The 19661-nt window shown below is 39.3% G+C and overlaps 1 protein-coding gene across 2 annotated transcripts in view; it reads left to right on the forward strand.

The window, feature by feature from the left end:
* COL6A1 (collagen type VI alpha 1 chain) overlaps window positions 1-19661 on the forward strand; it is a 48518-nt gene that overhangs the window by 8452 nt on the left and 20405 nt on the right. The window contains exons 2-20 of one of the 2 annotated variants that reach the window (XM_018558741.1): window positions 2902-3031; window positions 5354-5554; window positions 5688-5847; window positions 5934-6056; window positions 7138-7158; window positions 7259-7279; window positions 7366-7410; window positions 7492-7545; window positions 8482-8526; window positions 8615-8641; window positions 8838-8864; window positions 9970-10014; window positions 10584-10637; window positions 11964-12026; window positions 12706-12768; window positions 13437-13490; window positions 13572-13607; window positions 15834-15896; window positions 17149-17211. In XM_018558741.1, the coding sequence (XP_018414243.1) occupies window positions 2902-3031; window positions 5354-5554; window positions 5688-5847; window positions 5934-6056; window positions 7138-7158; window positions 7259-7279; window positions 7366-7410; window positions 7492-7545; window positions 8482-8526; window positions 8615-8641; window positions 8838-8864; window positions 9970-10014; window positions 10584-10637; window positions 11964-12026; window positions 12706-12768; window positions 13437-13490; window positions 13572-13607; window positions 15834-15896; window positions 17149-17211 (1295 nt within the window). The remainder of the gene's footprint in view (window positions 1-2901; window positions 3032-5353; window positions 5555-5687; window positions 5848-5933; window positions 6057-7137; window positions 7159-7258; window positions 7280-7365; window positions 7411-7491; window positions 7546-8481; window positions 8527-8614; window positions 8642-8837; window positions 8865-9969; window positions 10015-10583; window positions 10638-11963; window positions 12027-12705; window positions 12769-13436; window positions 13491-13571; window positions 13608-15833; window positions 15897-17148; window positions 17212-19661) is intronic. The other variant, XM_018558742.1, reaches the window with a different exon arrangement.

A 19661-nucleotide genomic window follows, 5' to 3' on the forward strand; every position in this document is an offset into this window, starting at 1 on the left:
CGGACCCAATCAGACCGACCATCTGATAGGGGCCTAACCCTTCCCTGTTGTACTGATTTTTTTTTTTTTTTGTTGCAAACTGTGTCCCATCTGCACTCTGTTGAAAACAAAAGAACATTTTAGTTACAACTAGGCTTTTTTTTAATTAAATTACCCACCCATATGCTAATTTTAAGCAAAGAGGGCTGCTCTAATGTGCTGAAATTCACCATGAGCATAGATATCCTCCTGTGTTTTACACCCGGATATTATCCATATGAGGTCTGAGGACTTTCTTGTGTTTTCATGCTAATTGACTTGGCTTCACCCAAAAAGTCCCAATGGTTTGGGCTAAAGGGCCGTTTCAATAAAGGAGTAAAGAGAACATTTGCTTTGGGACAACCAGGATCAAACCAACAAAAACACCTGGAATTAATGGAGGTTAGATTAAATGACTGTAGTTGAGTATATAATTTCTCTCTGGTGCTCTAGTAAACCATGAGACACCCTACTTAGCATACAATAAATTAGTTTGAAACATAAATTTGAGTACAGCTTTTGCATAGATGTTAGGGGCACACTAAAGTAATCATTCTCTTGGGTACTCTTGCACATGAGAATGTTATATTTATGGCTGGACTACCTTGCTATAATTTTAATCATGGAAAGTATGCAGACTAAAGCTGGCCATAGACCTTACAACCATCGCAAGATTTTCGTCTCGCGATGGTTGTAAGGTAATTTAAAAAACGTACGATCTGCCCATCTTGGACAGGCAGATCGTACTTGCGGACGGGCTTCCAATGACTGCAATGCTGAACGGGCAGTGTGCGCTTGCACATACCGGCCTGTTCGGCATTTGTCTTACGAGCATGCCACAGACCCGCCGACAATCGTACGATTCTCGGCGGGTTTTCAAACATGCTCTTAAGACAAAAGTCATGCAACCTTACAATAGCAGAGGTCGCATGCCTTCCATACACCTTGCGATTATCGTACGGTTAAGTACGATAATCGCAAGGTGTATGGGCACCTTAACACTTTCTAGGTCAGCCTGGGCATCTCTTTCAGTTTGTCATTTTAGAATAGCTGTATCTAGTACTTCTCGGGGGGGTGCTGTCCACAACAGCTCAGTTGGCTTCCAAAGCACTCTTGACCAGTATAACATAAATCTAATTCAGTGGCGGACCTGAACAAAACAAAAAGGAACAAAAGGCCCTGGTGCAAGACGGCCGCCCCGCACGCCCCCCCAAAAAAACCCACAAACCCCCCAATCCACACCCCCTGAAGCAACCACAAAAAAAATAAAGTTGGAAAAATAGAAAAAAAATTGCATTGTTGCATAAAGTACTGCTGAGATTTGTAGTTCTCTATAGAGGGTGCCATTCTTGATTGCTGCAATGCAGAATGACACCTGCTATAGAGCACTACTAATACCAGCAGTACTTTATACAACGTGTCCATCATTTGGGCTACAAATAATAATCATTTTATTTAATTACTTACCTTCACCTCTTCTGGCTGGTCTTCAACTGTTTTCTGGTGGGAGAGGCTGCAGAAAAATACCCCAGTGTGTGTCAGAGACTCAGACAGCGTGCCTGTGTGCTCAGGCGGCTGCTTGCTGGGTTCTCATGGCCGAGGCACAGGGCTGCCCCATGAAGTGCCTGCAGGCTTTTTCATTCTCGGCTCCCTCCTCAGTATCCGGCGGCCAGCGGGCCCCATCATCTCTGCGCCGGGAGTGACGGTTCATCCGATACTCCCAGCGCAGAGATGGGGGGGCCTGCTGGCTCTCGGATACTAATCTGATCATCGGACACTTCCGGCACAGGGATGGGGGGGCCTGCCGGCTGACGGATACCAATCCCCCCATCTCTGCCTCGGGGCTGTGTTAGATTGGATACTGGGCCCCCCTGGCTTGGGCCCCGCTGCAGCCGCACCGGCTGCACCAGCTGTAGGTCAGCCCCTGATCTAATTTCTGTAACCTTTTTTGTTTGGTGCATAACATTAACACAAAACACAGATTTTGTTTTCTGAGTTATGCTCCTTTATTTTATTTCATACATTATTATTATTATTATTATTTATTACTGTTGGAATATCTTATCCTTTAACTGAATGCTTTGCTTAATTTGTGAACTATTTTCCTGTGCTATTAGGTCAGACCATCTATGGAAAAGAAAAATCTACAAAAAGATCATATAAAGGCACACAGGGAAGATACTCATGTGTGTAATTACCATAAGGTACTCATGGGCCAAAAACTAGGATAGATGGCAATAGCAATACCAAAGCACATGTTTTTTTTGCTTATTTCTTCTTAATTGTCTTTCTTTTGGCTAGCATAGATCCCACTGAGAGTTATCCCAATACCCATATTTTTAAAACTTTGTCTCTATAAACTGTGCACATCTGTATGATTATATTCTTTAGCACAAACTCCTCCCCATGTGTCATTCAGTTGTAAAAAATTAATGCTAGAAGGTGCCAATATATAAAGTTTGCTTACTGACTTATATTCACAACTACTTTTAAGGTGCACGGATCAACAATCAAAAAATGAGGCATCATTTGTTCTTTTTTTTTTAAACTGCAGTGAATCTTCTTAATATACTAATATTATATACTTAATATACTTAATAATATAATATATGCAAACACTTCCCCACTAGTGATTTTACTAAATCAAGCCATGTATGTCCAGAAGTAGCCAGGTCAATAAAACAAAATAAGGAAAAATTATTTACAGTTAATAAAGTGTGACACTTGATGCTGCCCCAGGCACTGGCCCATGAGTGTCCAATGGTACATTCAGCCATAGCTATCTTCTTGTCATACAGCCATTTCTTCTTGTCATTTGCAGGTTTATAATTGGTTGTGTATGTTTCCATAATTATATAAAATCGTGTGCCCTTTTTTTCTCAGACTGTCCAGTGGATATCTTCTTTGTTTTGGATACATCTGAAAGTGTTGCTCTTCGTGTGAAACCATTCAAGACTCTGGTGACCCAAGTCAAGGACTTCACCAAAAGATTCATAGATAGACTCACAACAAGGTAAAGACTTCAAGCAATCTAATCACATCTAATTTGGTATACATCTCTGCGATTCAGACTTCATATTCAGTAGCACAAAATGTTGTAGACAATTGTTGTATACACAAGAAAATTTAATAGCATTTGTCATGAAGCAGAAGACACACAATATAATATTTCTGGGGTATTGATTCGAAGATTAGTTTCAGCTATACTGCCTCAGGAAAATATATGCTGTGGATAAGCCAGGACCTAACTGCCTTTACCACTGACTGGGTGTTTGATTATGACAGGTTCACTTCAATACAGCCTTTTAAAATCAAGGATGGCTTTATAGAGCCAAAATGAGGCCAAGCTTTCTCATCATCATTATGATCATCATCATCCTCATGGTTACTGCTGCTGAACTATTTGCTTGGAAGATGCTCAGCTTTGTCTTCAAAAAACCCATCCTTGCCCTTCCTTACTTCCCACCTCTTGCATCCCACTACCAAACAGGTTCTCAACATGAGTACTGCAAGGTGTTAGAGACTGACCCTGGCCTTCCTCCTCATCTCTTTGCCATAAAGGGAATGCACAGTACCTGTAACAAATAGATCAGTTTGATGCATATAATCTTATCGGCATGATCTTTACCCATATCTCTAAAATAACAACAAACACACCTTTAGAAATGTTTAGTAATAACAATATACAAAAACATACTTCTAGATAATTGCAGGCTTCTTTGTATAACTTATTTCTCTTTTCTTTCCCAGTCTACTGGCAGCGGCCATGTTTACTAAGGGCAGATTACTAGCTCTTCTTTTGTTATTAAAAAATCTAGTTGTTATTCATTGGCCGGGACCTGCTAGAAGACTCTAGCAGGTGGCAGCCAATAGGAAACAGTTGGGCGGAGCATTTAAAAAAAATGTTTTTCAACTTTATTATTATTTTTGTACTCCTTTTATCTGAATTGCTATTCTGCATAGTACCACTGAGGTAGCTCACTCACTGGCGTTCGGTCCGTATGCGATGTTGGATCGACTGAGTCGAACTCCTTTTGCACTTCAGCCAAACATGCAGAGCCCGATGTACGGCTGATTTCAGCCGATGTGCAGCTGAAATCAGCCGTACTGATCCATAGTGAATAGCCGAACATTGTTCGGCTCACTTCACTATGGCTTGGTTATTCACTCGGCTGCCTTTGGCAGCTTTGTGAATAACCCCGTAAGTATCAGTCCAAATAGATCCAGGTCTTTAACCTACTGGCCAGTGGTGCTTGCTTAGGCTAACCAATAGTGGGGCCCAATGTGCGGTTTGCAGAATTACCTTAAACACTGTAACTCAGTGGCCACTGGCCTCTCACCATTTCTGCAGCTTGAATGGTGGTTCCCGCATTGGTTGGCAGAAGGGAGCAGCCCCCCTCTCCAGCCATCTGTTTCCTGAGCTCCACTCCTCCTCCAGATAACAACATCTCCCGGGAGCTGTAGTTTAATTAGGTTGAGTTAGTACTGTCTCTCTGCCTTTGTACTACTAGACCCACAAGTCCCTCTGTCACACAGGCTGGATAGAAATACTTCAATCTGCATGAGGAGAACAATTCAGTCCTGTAGCAACTCTATTGTGGCTACACAGTAATCTACATAAACATCTGCATAAAGTTATACCCAAAAATATCTTGAGTTCTCAAGTCCATTATTATGATACGAGACCTTTATTAAGCCTGGATAGTTATTCTTTAGAAATATCTGCACCGCGAGTTAATGAAATAAGCCTAGCAGGGAGCATGTATCATTTTGCCTAAGTTCTGGCTTTTGTCACTCATCAACGGGAGAAGGCAGTGGCATATGCAGTTTACTTCATACCTTGAAGGATCTTGCAAATTGTGTGATTTCTGTCCATAAGATGTAAATGGTACAATATCAGTTGGCAGCACGTCAACCTATATGGATATAGAAGCCAATAGTGGTCTGCCATGTTATTTTTGGGGTTGATGAATGCTCATGCAAGAAGTGCATTAAGGAAACAGATAAAGAACTGGACTCAGAGGTTGCCTAGAGGTGGTTAAAAGTAGCCCAATTTGCAAAATGGTAAGTCTCTGCCATGCTGCTATTACATCTTACAGTTACCTGGCAGAAATATGGCCAGTTTCACTTTCCATATCTACCATTTAGGTTTTGGGTTTAGTAAGGTGTAGTAAGACGGGAGCTGTTTGTGTGTAGGTGCCCCGTTTGCCCCGCGAAAAACAGCTGGGTGGATGTAAGATGTATAAGTCTATATATACAAACTACTCCAGTGCTAGGTAGTATTTTTGCAGTGGTTTGCAGTTAATAAGGGCTCATAACATTTCTCTTATTGTAGGTATTATCGCTGCGACCGCAACCTTGTATGGAATGCTGGAGCACTCCACTACAGTGATGACATCATTCTAATTAAGGGTCTAACTAGTCTGGCCACGGACCGTGATGAACTAAAGAAGAGTGTGGATAGCGTTGAGTACATTGGCAAAGGAACCCATACTGACTGTGCTATCAAAAGAGGCATTGAAGAGGTCTTAATTGGGTTGGTATTCAGATATATTAGACTCAGTGTCCTTTGTGTATCAGTCTTGTCTTTTCTAAACCCAATATGATCAACACAGATACATTTGGCTTTTCTATACAGTCATGTAAAATATATGTGTTTCCTTTTACAGAGGATCCCACCAGAGAGAAAACAAGTATCTGATTGTGGTGACCGATGGCCATCCTTTGGAAGGCTATAAAGAGCCATGTGGTGGTCTAGAAGATGCAGCAAATGAAGCAAGACACCTGGGCATTAAAGTCTTCTCTGTTGCCATCTCACCAAACCACCTGGTAGTATCTAATTGTTATTTATACAGATTGCATAATATCAGAGTCATCATATAATTAAGGGTAACAATCTTTGCTTTATTCTTCAGGAACCACGTCTCAGTGTGATTGCCTCTGATGCAAACTACCGCAAGAACTTTACAGCCACCAGTGCTGCTGGTCTGTCTGCTGATCAAATCGATAACACAATTGATAGTATTATTGACACTATTGTAAGTAACTAGTTAAGCACATGGTGTGTTTCAGTTATTCAGATAACAGGCATTCACAGGGGGAAATGCTTAGCCAGGAATCAGATGCAAGTAAAGGCAGAATGGGGCCCTAGGCAAGCTCCCTTTAAAATAAGACTCCTTGTTAATCATTCACAAAAAAATTACAATGTAAATACACCCACACTGTAACAAAGTCCTTTATTTAAAAAAAACGTCATATGGTGTACATCCATTGTCAATCACCTTGTCCAGTGATGTAGATCCTTCAGCAGTCATAATCAACAACACTTTAATTACCCATTGGCAAGAACATGATGACCCATGCACAACATTCCTATTCATATCAGACTTATGCTGCAACTGACATCTCCCCACTGAGCCACTGGGCCATTGAGTTTAAACTAGCCGGCCTGTAATGCTGCCTGACATCATCAAAATCCAGTCACTCGGTATCTCCTGGCCGGCTTGTTTGCTATGTCGCTTGTTTGCTTATGTGGGGTTTACTATCACTAAATGAATCAAACACGTGTGGGAAAATACAGGACAAATTGCATCCCATATTAAGTCAATACACATTTTAATTTCAAGTTAATTGATGAGTGGCAACCATAGCACAGCTTTGGCCAAGTTGCTATCCCCTGGTTTACTGCGGGAACATGAAGGCTGTAGCTTTGTTTCGGAAATGATTCAGCTCTGCAAAAAATGCATGGGGAATGGTGAACTAAAGCTCTATATACTGTAATTTAGGACTTTCTGCTTAGCACTGAAGCATATGGTCATGTTAGTAGTCATGACAATGCTACACAAAAATGGATGAAGGGAGCTTACAGTATTATATGTACAGAATTCAAAGTGATTCATGCAACTAGTAATAAAAGACTGTAACAGTTGTAGTGGAGCCCACAGTTGCATGTACAGAACAGTTCTGGGTACAGCCTAGTTTGTAGTTTTGGTATAAAATGTAGTATTTTGGCTTATTTTTAAATGACAGCAGCATTACATATTAATGTTGAATGCCATTGAAGTAGAACTGTGTTATACTAAATTGTCCATACTAATTAAGCTTTATTTTTTCTTTCAGAAAGAGAATGGTGAACATGGGGTAAGTACGGTGATAATTTCAAGTCATATAAAGCACAGGAAACAATAGATAATACTGTTATTGATTCTTTCCTTCTTTCTCTCATCTTTGAATGTTGCAGTGCTGCTCTTATGAGTGCCAGGTAAGGAAATTATACACATTTAGGATATGTATGATCTTCAAGCAACTTAATTTTTAATCAATAATATGTTGCTGGCTTTCTTTTAGCCTAATCGTGGAGAGCATGGGCCACCTGGTCCTGCCGGCTATGAGGTAAGGGATTTTTATCATATAACGTTAGTAGTTTAGAAGGAAAATCAGCCAAACATTGCTAATGTTCGATTTTCCTTGTAGGGAGAGACTGGAAAAACAGGACTTCCTGGTGACCGCGGATTCCATGGTGACCCTGTAAGTAGAACATTTCTTTGCATCTTCAGTACACTAGGTAGGCATATACATATTAAAATCTTACTTGCCAATATTCAAAAGGAAATTGTTGCATGAAGTTTGCACTACTAGGGTACAGCATTGTTGTATACAGTTTAGCTATTTACATTCCTGATTCCACCCATTCTCTATAGCAGCCCATACACTTAATCAGTCTAAAGCTAGCCATACACTATACAATTGGATTGTTTAACTTCTATACAATCTGCTTTAGATTTCTCCAAACTATATAATAGACATGTGCACCAGCAAAAAATGTGTTTCGTTTTGATTCGGATTTTGCTTTATTTCGTTTTTCGTAATTCGGGCCCCATAGTGGCTGCCTGGGTCGCTATGGTGATTGTTACGCCACTGGTGTATAATCAACCTTAAGACTGTTGTAAAGTGCAAAACATAAAGAGCACCACTACTTATTTAAATGGCAAGGTGTCAAGTGCAATATCTCATATTACACTTGTTACCCTTTGTCCTATTACATTACATTAAAAAATATAATTTGTTAAATTTGCTCTGTGGAAACATTTATTATGATTACCTATGATACCATCAGACAGCCAAACGCATACTCCAGGATCTGCTGGGCTGGAAACACAGTGACATATCAGACCTTTTAAAACAAAGGAAAGATAGTGGAAAGTTAGGTTCTTTCCATATTCTCATACTTGAAAAAAATATAAATACTTCATGCACAACAGTACTATAGTAGGGGTCAAACTCAGTAACCCAACAGGGCAGTGGTACTCAGTGAGTTCATCCTTTTTTTTTTTGTGGATCTTTTCTGTCACTGGATCCCAAACAGAACAAGTAAATATGTGAAACATAAAATATACAAACATATTATTATAATTGTTATTATTATTATTACTGTTATTCTAATATATGATTGTTATTTTGTAGGGTCGTCCTGGAGACATTGGTCCTGTAGGTTATCAGGGAATGAAGGTAAGTGTGCCATTCAAATTGCCTATAATGTTTGACCCCTATTTTTCACATTGATCTCAACTTTACACTTTATTTTCTTTTTCTTTAGGGTGACCAAGGTGTCAGAGGAGAGAAGGTGAGTGTGGATACCCCGATATGAAAATTGAAAGTAGATAGTCATCCAAAAGTAGCATCTCTAACATTTACACAGTATATGTAAGCTTTCACAGAAGGCCCTCATAGACTTACCATGTGATAGAATCATCTAGCACAAGTCATATATTAATACGTTGTTTTTTTTAAACCTTTTTCTTTTTGATTTGTCATAATAGGGTGGAAGAGGAGCAAAAGGATCAAAGGTAAGCGTGTTCTTCAACAGACTATTCCATTATGTCAAATGATCCTTTGTCCTAAATGTAATACTAATTTCTGCATATGTTTTAACTTAAGTATCCTATTTCTGTCTATTGATTCATTTCTATATTCTGTATTATTTCTGTATTCATTTCTATGCAGTTAACACGTATTGTTTCTCTTATAATATTAATGCTATCTAATATTAACAGTCACAATAAACATGACAATGGCCATCTAACCAGACCCATGACACAATTGCATTTTTTTTAGACCTTAAACTGCTGCTTTACCTTGTTAGAAATATAAAAATCTACCAAGGAGCTCCATGGGCTACCATTTTGAAGCTGGAGGCTGATAGCATATGTAATGTTCACACAATCCTGTGGTGATTCCTAATATTCTTTAAGCTGAACTCCAGGCAAATAACTGAAATACGTATGTGTGAGCCCCCTAGAGCACCTATGTAAATACTAACTTTTCTTAAAAGTTGAAGCATAGATAAGCCTGAATTCCACAAGGCAAACGCAGTGCTTGACAACCTATTGACAGGTCACGTGGGAGGTGGACGTTGTCCTTGTAAAACATTCAGAAAGTCATCTTTTGCATTGGCACTTTAGGGCTGCCTGTAAAATATATGGTATGACCTGACTTCTTTTGGTGCCTTTCCTTGTGTAGAAATGAAAGATTTATTGTCAGCACAGGTTTACTATAATTCATATGACATGGAGTTTAACTGATATTTAAGGACCAATTCAGAAAAGTATGTTTGCACAGTGATGTTCTGAAGTTCTGAATGTCAGTTGAGCTGGTCTGCTAACATGCAAATAGTATGGGAAAATGGGGTTATAGAATAGCCCTTAATTATTTCCAAAACACCCTAAAATTTAAATTACAGAGAGAACCAAAAACAGAGTCTACCTTCTCCTTCAAATCAGTATGCCTGTTACTACAATGTGGGTACTCTGAAAGTTCTCTAATATAAATAAATTGTTATCTTTCTAAACAGGCAAATGGTTGTCCCTCTATGTCCTTTTTCTCAGTCTCAGTCTGCAAATTTTTATCTGTACATTTTTGATATTCAGACTCTGATTTCTTCTTTTCTTAAAGGGTGATAAAGGCAAAAGAGGAATTGATGGCATTGATGGACAGAAGGTTAGTACCAATCATTTGTCTAGACCGTTGGGAATATGTAGTATGGGAATATGAAACGTATGGTTGCATGACTGAAAAGTGACAAATATATACTATCCATATGTATAGAAAACACAATGTGGAAAAATGAAATGGACACAGTTTCCCTTTGCATGGTATGCAGGCATTGCATATGCTTTTTATCCATCCAAATGTTCCAAACGTTTCTTGCAGCTATATCTGCTAGCTCTTGGGATAGATAACTCTGACATTTTCCCATTTCACGTCTTTACTTAGATGCTAGTTTTAGGAGAGCAATAATTAAATTTTTTAGCATTTTGAAACTGAAATACGTTTTAATCGTTTCTCCCAAAAATAAAATTTGCAACAGCCTCATAAAGCAAGAAAATTGTCATTTGGCGGCTCTCTGTACAGATATTAAGTAAGAAAGTAAAGTTAGCACTTTCTAGATTTGTGATGTAAATAGATTCCATATTCTAAATATTCAATTGCATAAAAGCATAGACCGAGAACTTACTTTTGGTACTTTGACTTATTTTCCATTTGTTTTTTGTTGTTGTTTTTTATAGGGATATGATGGAGAACCTGGTTTCCCTGGGTGCAAAGGATCACCAGGTTTTGAGGTAATTGTAAAAATAAGTTCATGTAATTATGTATTAATTATGCATTTGAAACAAGTGTACGGCCATCAGTTCTGCAGCTGTATTAGTCACCAGCTGTAGATTATGGCAAGGGCTGTCCCTTAACGAGGCAGCCTGAGGGTGTTGCCTCAGGCGGCATCTCTTTGGGACACATGGGGGGGCATCAGGGAGCAAAAAGGTTAGGGACGCCACTGATTATGGCAACCGATTAAATTACATTGTAGGTACCCAAAGAGACCAATTTTGCAAATCGTGAAAATCTGAAGAAGAAGCAGAGGTGACTGGATGTTACTTGATCTGTAGTACTGTAGTTCTATTTAGCAGTCCCTACATCCCCTCCCCATTAGGTCTTCTTAATGCTGCCCACTCTTACTCAAATACTCTAGACACAGGCTAAGGAGTACTTCATGGTAATATCGCCATGCCTGCATCAAAACACACCACAATGTGTGTTGCCAAAAACAATATACTGTGTTTGCTGGCGTATAAGACTACTTTTTATACTTAAAAACATCCCCCGAAAATCGGGGGTCGTCTTATACGCGGGGTATACAATGTATACCTTTAGTTCGTTTGGGCCAAGCTGGCCCAAAACGAACATCCCTAATCTGTCAGCCCGCTGGATGTGCGGTAATACTGTATGTACGGTAGCTTCAGCTACATACAGTATACCTTGCTGAGCCAATCACGACGAGCGATGTACACAACCTCTGCCAATCCAAGCAAGCTTTGTATTCATTAATAGAATACATTGCTCGCCGTGATCGGCTCAGCGCGTGATATTGTATGTAGCTGAAGCTACTGTACATACAGTATTACTGCACATCCATCCATGATGTTTTTAAATGGTGTTGCCTCGGAAGTGGGGTAGTCTGATATGACGAGTATAGCCCAAAACCTATGTTTTAAGTGGAAAATTAGGGGGTCGTCTTATACACCCAGTCGCTTTATATGCCGGCAAATACAGTATTTGCTTTCTATCTCTGTCAACTTGCTGCTCATTAAATTTTATAGACACATTTTACCTTGCTTCAGCTATCCATACTATGAAGGTGGAAAAGAAAAAAAGATATCACATTTCAGTTTGTCTTTCATTGTCACAAATAATAGTTTCACAGCTTCCAGATCACTTTTAGTGTAGTTGTAACAGGTCAGTTTCCCAAACAACATATTTTTGTGAAAAAGAATTTGAAGGTAAGTTTGAAGGTGTAACCATCCTATTTTGATAATCCATATTCATTCCATATTCATATTTCAGATCCGTTCTGCATGAATGCTCCTATTATAAATGTTATCTGTTTTTTTCAGGGAGAGCCTGGACCCGCTGGTTCAAAAGGAGATTCTGGGTCATATGGACCAAAAGGAGGAAAAGTAAGTGTTAGCCAATTAGTGGGCTAGAGGAAAAAAAATTAATAGACTAGGAGAAGCAAAAACATAATGCATTCAATGGTAAAACATTTTAAACAATAGGGTAAGGAAACAAGGTTTATTGCCTGCCAAGATACAGAAATGGGAGCCGCCATTGCAGAATTGCTCTTCAAGGTGCAAACTTGAGCCTCTATTCCTTGTCCTTCCTTTTCTACTTCTTGAGTCATTGAGGTGGTACAAGTATGGGCATATCAGGTGCCCCACTGGTTGTTCCAATTTAGTAAATCACTAGGAAGTGACACAAGCCTAAGGCTAACAGCCCTGAAGCCCGTATAAAGACCAGCAATCTCAGATTTTATATTTCTAGCATTATAAATCAGTCAAGAAAAACACTGAGTAGCTGATATGCAGAATCAGTCTATAGATTTTACCTGCTGAATAAAAAGTGTAAAGGAATAAAGAATTAAACACAAAAGCTAAAAATAGCATTACATTAGTAGACTGACAAAATGGTGTCACCAGATCAAAATATGGAAATATATGAATTTATTAAAATAAAAAAAGAAAGACTGTAGTTGTATAAAGTACATATACTAGGTGGTGCTTGGATACATAGGGAAGCAACCATAGGTCACACAGTAAAAACACCGATCAGTTGTTGGCTAATATATATTCTTTGCAGGGAGAACCTGGAGTTTCCGGTGGTGCTGGAAAGCCTGGTAGTAATGGGAATATAGGTGATAAGGTAAGAAAAGATCAAATGCTTTGTAGGTGTTTGTGCATGTATCATTGCATTCCTAGTGATTTAACATTATTACTAATGACTGGCAAATCCATAGCCCCATTGGCAAATCTATGATCAAGTATTATTAAGAACAAACCCTTAATTACCAATGATGAATCTTTGATTAACAATAATAATGATGTATAATGCATGACTACCTTTAATAGACTCATGACTTAATATGTCATAACTACGAATAACAGAATACTATCAATAAAGCTCAAAATTGGAAAAAACATTAACTGTCAACGGGAAACACAAACCTCCCAAACTGCCATCAAACAATTAATAGTTTCTTGTGAGAAATGAATGATCAGCAAACGTCAATAAATATCTACTATCAGAAATGCCATGAGAACGACAACAAATATTTAGCTTACACTGATAAATCCTTAATATTGATATAAACTCAAATATCATTACGTCATAGCGGGAGCCAACCCCTGCCTATAAATCCAAACAAAATTTGAAAGAATTGTACAACAATGTTAAGTTTGAAGATGTCTATAATGTAATGACTGAAAAAGTCATAGATAAAACATCACAGAGAATATGTAAATGTGCCTCCTTCATTATCACCTTTTAGTTGCAATTGAGTCCATTAATCATTTTTATATTTTAAATTACAGGGAGATCCTGGAACAAATGGCCCACCAGGAGAAAAAGGAGAATCTGGTGATGAAGTGAGTGACTGAAACAAAATATGATTGTGTACAGAAATAACAGTACCTCTACAACCAATTAACATGTATTTGTTCTTTTAGGGTGTTGCTGGATCAGACGGACCTGCAGGCGAAAAGGTAAGGTGCATTCAATAAAAAATAGTTTAGAGACATTTATAAAACAGAACAGAACAGAACAGAAGATCTCTGTAATTGCTCAGTCATATACAATCACAAGAATTTCTAGTGATTGTATAAGACTGAGCAAAAGTTTATTGTATATGACAATTCAAGTTACTATGTTCAGCAATGTAAGGAATAGTAACTTGCATTCTCATAAAAAATAATACTGGCTCTGAGGAGGGAGGGGGAGAGGGAGAAAGAGAGAGCCCCTCCACGCTACACCCCTCTTACCTCCTCACACCTTTGCCCTGTCACTAATAAATGTTTTCTAAAGTAGTTTTACAAGCACAACTAATTTAACTTGTTTAAACAGGAAAGGTGAAATGATTTTTGTTGGGCCTCCAGCAGCAAAAAGGGGCATCAAGCGTGTCGGCTACAGGGCAGGTTACCTTAAGATCAGTGTCTTGAATCTATTAAATTAAGAGATAACATGTTCAAGTATCATTTACCAACGGTCCCATGCCTCCAACATTGGAGGTGATGCTTGGTAGGATTCCCTCACACTACAGTGCAAGCTCTGTTAAAATTTCATTTAGGATTAGTTCTGTTATGAGGCACAGACTTCATATCAGAGCATATAGGCGAGGTTATTGGTGCACAGTGTTGCCCCGGATCTTTACCACATTGCTTCTTAGTCTTCATAACTTCAGACCCGAATTCTTAAGATCACTGGTGCATAAACAAATTCCTTAAAGGAGAACTATGGTACTATCGCTGTATACTAAGAAGCCGCAGCTGAAGCGGATCCCGACAATTATGTCTGGATCCGCCCAGCTGCGTGACTGACAGCTGGCTCTGCCTATCTAGAGGCAGAGCCAGCTGTACCCGCTGGCGGAGCGGGGAGGGGGGAATCCAGCCCCTCCCCTGTCACGTCAGAGAGCTATGACAGGATCGAGAGGTGAGCGAACGCGGTGAGCGAACGCCGGTATGTGTTCGCTCACCTCCCGATCTACTGAGCCAACCTGTGACAGTTTCATTGTCACAGGTCGGCTAGAACTATAAGGTGAGTGAAAAGCACTCACCTCATAGTTCTCCTTTAAAAATATCCAACCTCAATACATGTATTTTTGGCTGTTTCGTAATTGTGTTGTATCTTAATGTGCTATTGTACACAAATTAGGCTGCAATGAAAAGAAAGTGTTTTGGTATATCACTAAACTAGTAAAAGAAAAAAATGGCATTTGTGAACATCATTGCATGTGTAGGGAAAGATCTATTAGTGCAGACTTGGATGAGCTACTTGTGATGAGAATGTTCACATCTACCAGGTTTTATTGTACCCTCCTTTCCTCGTTGCTACATAGTTCCCTCTCTCCGCACTCTTAATTGGTGGGAACTATTAACAAAAACTGGAGAGGGAACAAAGGGGAGGAAATAACAGGTTTTTTTTCACTTTACTTGACTTACTGTAAGTACACTTGTTCTTTATATATATAAAGTAGGTCACTGCTGCTGCTTTAAATGCTGCTGTCTCCTACAAAAATAAAAGTTTGATATTGCTCCTCACAGATTATTCTGCAGTGAACAATATTATTCTTGCAGTGCTTCAGTCAAATTCATATATGCAGTCTCCACTGTGCACTTACTCACGTTTAGAAAAATAGTTAAAGAGATAATGGCAATAGCTTCCCTTAACACACCACACATCCGAGTGCCTTTCACAGTTCTAGTAATTGTCAGGAAAATACCCCAGTATTTATAGCCACACAAATAGCTCACCTTAAATAAATCACCATAATGTCATGAAATGTGTAAAGCTAGATGCTGATTGCCCAAAAACATCATGAGAGGTATGAAAGCTTGTTAAGCTACCCTGTTCTAGTTTACATAACTCAGCCACCATGGTGCTATATTGTCTGGGAAGTGGTAATTGAATGAATTGCAAGGCTGAAGGTGTGCATTGTTGTCAAATTGCAGGTGACAGGTGGTGTTGAAGGTCTTCTCCCCTGTATAAGGATGGTTATTCTAATTTGATATAGTTAGTAATTTTTTCGCCTCTTTTCATGACACAATTATGGTTAAATTAAGGTGACAGAGTTACCTGTTTGGTTAAAAATGCTGAATTATGTTCCAACACTCATTAGAAGTGAGAAAGCCTAAGTACATGGCAGTTATATCTTCTCTCTACAAGTGTCAATGTCGCTCATTTGTTGTTTAAATCTAATCTTTAACTTTCCACAGGGAGGTGCAGGAGAGCGTGGTCCACCAGGAATGTCTGGGGTCCGAGGACCTAGAGGTGGCAAGGTATTCATTACATTACTTAATTAATGTCTTTTTTAATAGTACTAAGCATACACACCTATTATAACCAGTTCTAACACATGGTTTAATGAACTTTTACTTTCAGCAGGCCAGTGATATAAAGGAGAAGTATGAGGAGAGTGCTCCAAGACTAGACTAGAGAAAAACTCAAAAGTTAGGAGCTGTCATTTTTAAGGACCATTGGCTACAGGGCTCCTAGGACACAATTACTGCTACATTTTTGTTTAGTGTCATGTGACAGTTTTTCTAAAACAGTACAGACTAGTGATTTTAGGACAGAGGTTGAGTGCCAGGGCCCAGTCACAGCTGCAACCACTGGTAGTTCTCGTGAAAATTCCAAGTATTGGCACTAGTAGCTGCACTTGTATCTGAACATCCCTATGGGTAATCCATACTCTCCAGGATACTTAGAGCTGACTGATCACGTGATTGCTGATCAGTCAGCGCTTGGTCTCTGCTCCCAGCAGAGGACGGTGACTTTGAGTCACTGTCCACTGCGGGGAATCCTCCTCCCTTCTCTGCTCCTCCAGTGCTGGCTGGATCTGGAGAGGTGGGGAGGTGGGGGGAGGGTGAATGCAGTTGGCTATGGCTCTCAGCTGTGCACAGAATGGCAGAGACAGCGGTCAATTAGGCAGTCAGGGTGGATCACGACAATATTGTTGGAATCCTTCATGACCAAGATGCAGTTGTGGCCTGTCAGCTGATAGCATTAGCCTGCTATCAGCTGACTTTGTGTCACAAGAGTACATTAGTAAATGTACTCCTGTGACTCAAAAAAGAAGCACATCCCAAAAAGAATTGGTTTTAGTTCTTTTTTAAAGAATTGAAGTGAAAGCATCGTTATGACAGGAAGGCAACAGATTTCTCAGAAAGAGAGGTCAGCAATATTAGCCCACATATGTCACTCATGAAAAATGGTGGTCAGTGGTTGGAGATACAGCTCGAGCACCTTCTAGCCAGATGTTTAAAATCTGCTTGGCATATATCCAGAGGTCTTTACTTTTGGAAAGTGTTATGTACATATATAAATACTTTATGCTATTTATTCTCTCATCATTCATATCAACACCAAAAAACTGCTATGGTATATTTTGAGCTTTTGATTCACTTGAATAATATTTCTGAGGTTATAGATTTGCTTAACATTAATGAATAATTTCTTGTATTAAAACTGCAGTTCTTGATTAGCGTATATAGAATATTTAGATTTCTCTCACAATTCTTTCTTTTAAAGGGTGAACCCGGACAGCCAGGAGATCAAGGACGAGATGGGCCTGTTGGTGGCATTGGAGATCCAGTAAGAGACAAATCTTTGTGATGATACTTGGGCTTCATTTTGTTTTATTATGAACCTAGCTAACAATCAGTATGGTCCTAAATTAATGTTGGGTACTGTTCCCTAGCTCAGTCTCCTAGGTGGGCTCACGCATAATGTTGGTGGGTACTTCCATTTCGGCATCACCCTTACGCTTGCCGTTCTAATGCGGATCACCAGAAGCACCCAACAACTTACGAATTGGCAGTTACTCTCACACTAATGGCAATAGCACTGGATCTAATGTTGAAGACTGTTGGGAATCTGGATTTAAGAGTTGAATAAAGAGAACTTAAGGAGTGGATCATGTGGTGTTAGCATCTGTGACTCCTATCCTATATCAAGTCATACTGACAGAAGAATAATCAGATTCTTAAGAACCCTAAGACTCTAATCATTTAGGGAACGACAAATTTACATCATTGCCTTTTTTAAAACAGAAGATATTTACATTTAATTACTTTTATCACAAACCGGAAAACAAATAATTTTTTTCTCATTTATGGAAAATGGCCATATTAATCATTCCTTATTCTGTATCGAAAACTGCTAGTCCATAAAATAAGGGTGACATCTATTGCAACATATATATAGCAGTCCGGGCAAAGTGAGGGAAGCCCAATGTCATCCAGTAAAATAATGAAGAGTACAGCCTTCCCAAAACAGAGGGGATTACAAGTCATAATTTTGTCACAAATACAAACATTAAGTACCACACCTCATGGGGTTACGACAGTTGAAGTGAGGGCTCACTTTTCAAATTATTAACCCAACCAAAATAAATCAAAGGCGGGTCTTATCCAGTTAATAAATAATCAAATAGCAGGCATGCTCATCTCTTGGGCTTCACCAACACTAGACATTCTTGTCCCATCTCCCATTGTGGATATTCTTGGTCCTGTTTTTTAATAGGTGTCATCAACGGACGAGGGAGCGATGTCATATCGGATGGCCAGCACCCAGCGGTGAGGGGGAGAGAAGCCGCCCCCAGGACGAGCAATGTCGGCCGCACGGCGCCCTTGTTGCCATGGCGCCCTGTGCGGCCGCACTGCTCGCACACCCCTAAGGCCGGCCCTGGGTGTCATGAGAAACAGGAAGAGATCAAAAATAACTCCAGTGGTGACAGTGGTAGCAATACAACTTTTTTTTTTTTAGTAGCATAGGTGATAATTAAAACGTGTGTCCTCTGTGGGGAGATTCAGCCACACTTCCTGTCTAGATAATGGGTGTCAGACAAAATGAATTGTGAGAGGGTGGTATATAAGTCCTGACTAAAGTTCTAACCCTTCCCCATACTAGCTAAATGATTTGGGATTTAAAATAAATCATGCACCTGATACTCTATTACTGCATTGTTTGCCACAGCTTCTAAACTATGATCTGTCCTTAAACAGCGATTATAAAGATAACTGCAATGAGACAATGGCACAAGACCAGCAGGCATGTGAATTTGATGTATTTAGTTTTAGAAAATAGAGGTTGCCAGTCACAGTACATAGATAATGGTAAATTGTGCATCTTGGCAGTGTAGCCCATTAAGGTAGAATCTGGTCTTAGAAGGCATAATTATAATAATACTGAATTTCCCCAATCAGCCCTGAATGGTGTATGGCAAAACAGCTCCTTAGCAATAAGAAGAACAATTTTAAAGTCAAGGCAGATTGTAGATGTTGGAGAGGTTGGACCTTAATTTTACAAATATGCTAATTTATCAAAAACAATTATAAGTGATTTATTGAGGCTTAAAATATGTTCTTCGAATCCTGCCTCTGATAAAAACTAAATACTCCTTTTAGGTCTCTTCTCATTATAATTCCTTTTCGTCCACTTCAGAAATTCTTTCACTTTGACCTTAATTCCTCACGATGAATCGTTTTCAATAGCAACATTGCTTTATATAAACACTGGCAGATGTCTTCTCGGGACTTACAAAAAGAAGATGCAGTAGCAAAGATGTAAGAGAAATTAACCAGAAAATAAGTCAGACGTGGCTGCGAGTCAGAAATTGGCATTCCTCCATTATATTAACAATAGGGATCTGTGCATGTCATTGCAATAACAGAAAATCTCAAATGCTGTCCAACTGGAAATGCAGTTATATACTGTTTATACATGGTTGTGAAGCTGCAAGTAATACATTGGTACCGTGTAAGGAGGCAGACAGGCCAAGATGATTTTTTTTTCTTTTCTTTTTTTAATGTTGGTTTTGCTTTCATTGCTTTTTTATGAGAGAGAGAGAGAGAGAGAGAGAGAGAGAAAAAGAGAGATTGAGAGAGAGAGAGAGAGAGAGAGAGAGAGAGAGAGTGAGAGAGAGAGTGAGAGAGTGAGTGAGAGAGTGAGTGAGAGAGTGAGTGAGAGAGAGAGAGAGTGAGAGAGAGAGATTGAGTAAGAGAGAGAGTGAGATTGAGAGTGAGAGAGAGAGAGAGAGAGAG

The sequence above is a fragment of the Nanorana parkeri genome, unplaced genomic scaffold, assembly GCF_000935625.1.
Source record: "Nanorana parkeri isolate BGI_ZX_2015 unplaced genomic scaffold, ASM93562v1 scaffold355, whole genome shotgun sequence".
Classification (NCBI taxonomy): domain Eukaryota; kingdom Metazoa; phylum Chordata; class Amphibia; order Anura; family Dicroglossidae; genus Nanorana; species Nanorana parkeri.